Source organism: Macaca thibetana, chromosome 14, assembly GCF_024542745.1.
Source record: "Macaca thibetana thibetana isolate TM-01 chromosome 14, ASM2454274v1, whole genome shotgun sequence".
Taxonomy (NCBI): Eukaryota; Metazoa; Chordata; class Mammalia; order Primates; family Cercopithecidae; genus Macaca; species Macaca thibetana.
In genome coordinates, this window is record NC_065591.1 from 61,550,244 (window position 1) to 61,554,186 (window position 3,943).

At 35.4% G+C, this 3,943-nt stretch overlaps 1 protein-coding gene across 1 annotated transcript; it reads left to right on the top strand.

The window, feature by feature from the left end:
* The first annotated feature begins 691 nt into the window (after positions 1-691).
* On the top strand, positions 692-1,619 carry LOC126935187 (olfactory receptor 51B4). Its single transcript, XM_050756384.1, is given in 4 exon segments — positions 692-1,320; positions 1,322-1,420; positions 1,422-1,471; positions 1,474-1,619. Coding segments are annotated over 4 exon segments (924 nt in total).
* The last annotated feature ends 2,324 nt before the right edge of the window (positions 1,620-3,943 follow it).

Here is a 3,943-nt window from a genome sequence, read left to right on the forward strand (position 1 = left end):
TTTCTCAATTATTTCATGGTAGCTGGCTCATTTCTGTTGATTAGGCATTTTTTCTCGGTGGTTAATTCTGAAAACAAATATCTCATTAATTTCATGTCTCTTGCTATGTTTCCCAGTCTGAGTTCTCTTTTTATTCACAGTCCACTTGATATAGCAATATTGATTACAATATTTCTCAATTGTTTCATGGTAGTTGGCTTATTTCTATTTATTAGGCATTTTGCTTGGTAATTACTTCTGAAGACAATTATCTCATTAATTTCAAGTGGAAAAATTTGAACTGACTCAAATTGGATAGAAATACCACAAGATCCCATATTATAAATAATATGAGGAGGAATAGAAGAGTGAAGGGAATGAAAGAGAAGCAAGGATCCTATTTGCGACCAAGAGTCAAGGCTAGGAGCATAGACATAAGATGAGTGTTGAAAAAATAAAGGTTGTATGCTTCACAGTGAATTGGAATTATTATTCTGACTATGATTATTGTTATTTGTTTTTCTAGGGAAAGGCCTTGTGAATACAGGCTTACGATTAATTAAGTATGAGACAATTCAGAAAAATATTTAAGCTTTGAGGTAAAAAATGGCCTGATGATGTGCTACAAGAAGATTGTGAGAGAAAAAAAGAAAACTGGATATTTGGAAGTCATAATCCCTAAAATAGATCCTCTCCACCTGCAAAACCTACCATGTGATCTGACAACAGTGCTACCCTCTTCCTGCTGACTGGTTTCCTGGGCTCAGAGGCAATTCACCACTGGATCTCTATTCCCTTCTTTGTCATCTACTTCTGCATCCTTTTTAGAAATGGCACACTTCTTGTCCTCATTTGGAATGACCACAGCCTCCATGAGCCCATGTACTACTTCCTGGCTATGCTGGCAGGCACGGACCTTGGGATGACACTCACTAAGATGCCCACTGTCCTGGGTGTCCTGCTGCTAGACCAGAGGGAGATTGCCCAGGCTGCCTGTTTCACTCAGTCCTTCTTCATTCATTCACTGGCCATAGTAGAATCAGGTATCTTGCTTTTTATGGCCTATGACCATTTCATTGCCATCCACACACCACTGAGGTACAACTCCATTCTTACCAATTTCCGAGTGATGAACATAGGACTGGGGGTACTGATGAGAGGTTTTATGTCCATTTTGCCCCTAATTCTTTCACTCTACTGCTACCCATAGTGTGGTTTCCGTGTTCTCTTGCGCACATTTTGCCTTCACCAAGATGTCATAAAATTTGCCTGTCCTGATATTACGTTTAATCACATATATCCAATTATTCTGACTGCTTTAACTGTGTTTTTAGATGCTAGATGCTCTAATATATATACTAATCCTTAAGACAGTGATGGGCATTGCGTCTGGACAAGAGCAAGCTAAAGCTCTCAACACTCGTGTCTCCCATATTGACTGTCCTAGTATTTCACATCACTGTGATGGGACTGTCAGTCATTCACAGGTTTGGAAACATGCACCTCATATGGTCCTCATTACCATGAGCTATGTCCATTTTCTCTTTCCTCCATTCATGAATCCTATCATTTACAGCATCAAGACCAAGCAGATTCAAAGAAGCATTGTTCGCCTATGTTCTGGGCAGAGTAGGGCTTGAGCCCTTATTTCAGAATCTCGAGATCTCTGGGATTTCTGTCCCTCTCCCATTACTGAAAGGGAATCTTGGTTTTATATCCACACTCTTTTTTTTCTTCCGAGTTAGATTCAATTGTAATTATTATATGAAAAAGCTGATGTGAGCAAGAAATTTTTATACATTTATGTGTATGTATTAAAAATACATATGTGTATGTATTAAAAAATAACCAACTATAGACTTAGATATCACCACCAATTTCTATTTCCCCTCTTGCTATTTCCTCAGTGATGTTGAAGAAAAAGAATACAGGAAGCAGAGGAGATAGAACAATCCGGGTTCTGTATCCAAAAGAAGAGTAACTACGATTTCAGAAATAGTCAAGATAAGTGGACTAAAGCAGCTTGGGTCAAATACAGTTCATGTAAAGAAAAATGTGCAGTTGGAGGTACATTTTATGTGTCTTATAAACGTGAATTTCAATAACACATGATCATATTTTCATCTCCATACTTGGAATCTAATTACTGTGAAAAGGATTTTGCTTGATTAGTAAGCACACTTGTGTGAGGCCAAACAGCAAATATCTAGAACTTTAGGAAGCTTATTCCTGAAATGTAATTTCACTTAGTATATCAGCATATTTATTACTAAAAGGCTTGTGATACAGACTAACAGCTAAATAGCACCAAACACATTTCTTATCATCTGGTGGAATCCAAATATCTCAGCCCCGTTTTCCTTCTTCCCATTGTTTGCTGAAACTAACTTAATAATTTTTCTTCTTTCTAGCTTTCTATTTTATCTCCTGACATTTTTCTTCTGAAAAAAATAACCAACTGTAGATTTAGATATCACCACCCATTTCTATTTCCCCTCTTGCTTCTCACATAAAAACACTCGGGACTTTTTCACTTCATGAAATTGTTTTGATAATTAATGCAAAAACTTGGCAAAAGTAATATTATATTTTAGGAAGTTTTCACTGATGGAATAGTTTTTTCCTTCAACCTTCTTCAAAGTGCTTGTAAGTTTTTATGCTGTTCATTGTGGCTAAACCACAGTCTACTACTTGCTATTAATGTAACAGGGATGACAATTTCTCCATCTACTGTTAGTTCTATGCTAGTATTTGCAGCTGGTCTCCTTATAGAAAACCAGTCTCAAAAGTTGCATTCATTCCCCTCTGAAGACAGCTGTTTCTTCCTATTTTTAAATTCTCGTCAAGCTTGCTTCTAATATCTTCTTTTCGGATTGAAAGTCCATGTTCAGAACCCAGTATATAATTATTCCATTCTAAATTCTCTCTGCCTCACTTAAGAAATCTTTCATATTTATTTTATATCTGGGCAGTGAGCACTCTGAAAATACTCCAGAGATTTGATAAGAAAATACTTACCAAAAACTAAAGCTAAATAATGCAGGATTTCCCCAAATTAGAAGAGCCATTTGGATGCAGGAAAAATCAAAACTAATAAATGTCTACTCCTGAAGGATTCAGTTATTGTGCTAATGGTTTGTTCTTTGAAAGTAAGACCTAGGGGGTTTATTCATTGTCATTTTAGTTGTTATTCTCTGTGTAAAATTTATTTATTTATTTTTCCCAAGTTGGCATACAGAGTGTATTCTATTTAGAAACATCATTTTCTGGTTACCTTTGTTATCTGGTCTAAAATGCACATTGTACTAACATACAAACTACATTTAGGAAAGCCGCATCTCTATTGACCACTGAAAGGATGTCTGTAAGAGTAAAAAACATAGTAGTATTAAAATTTTCAGGCAAATAAGGGTTTTTTTTTTTTGTAAAAGTGGCAAATGCAATGTATTTGTCAGTAGGGGATTACAATGCTATTTTCTTGGTTGTTATAAGAAGACAGCCTACAACGATGTGTAAATGTGTAATGCAAACTTAGAGACAATGTGCTGAAAAATAAGGTATGATAGTGAAGTCTAAGAAGCAGAAGTATCTAATTATAAATAAGAAGAAGTGGTAAGATCAAGTTGAGAACTCAGGTTTTCTCATGTGTTAGCAAGGGATGGCATAATATGATATTATAGCCTATTGATCTTTAAACAGCCTGTATCAATAGCCAAAAATCATTTAAAAAGGATAAATTTTAAAAATCACTCATTTTCTTAGGTAAATGTACATTTATGGGTTTTAATTTTAATTATATTCATAACCTATATATTATTTTTTACAGCTTCTTAGTTTGAAAAACCTTTTCGATTATTAAGCCAACATCCACCTGCTGATCCAGTGATATATAAGGACATTTACTGCACCATTGAAGTAAAATCAGTGTGCTTTCAAACAAGTGCAGCTTCCAGACAAGTCTCTT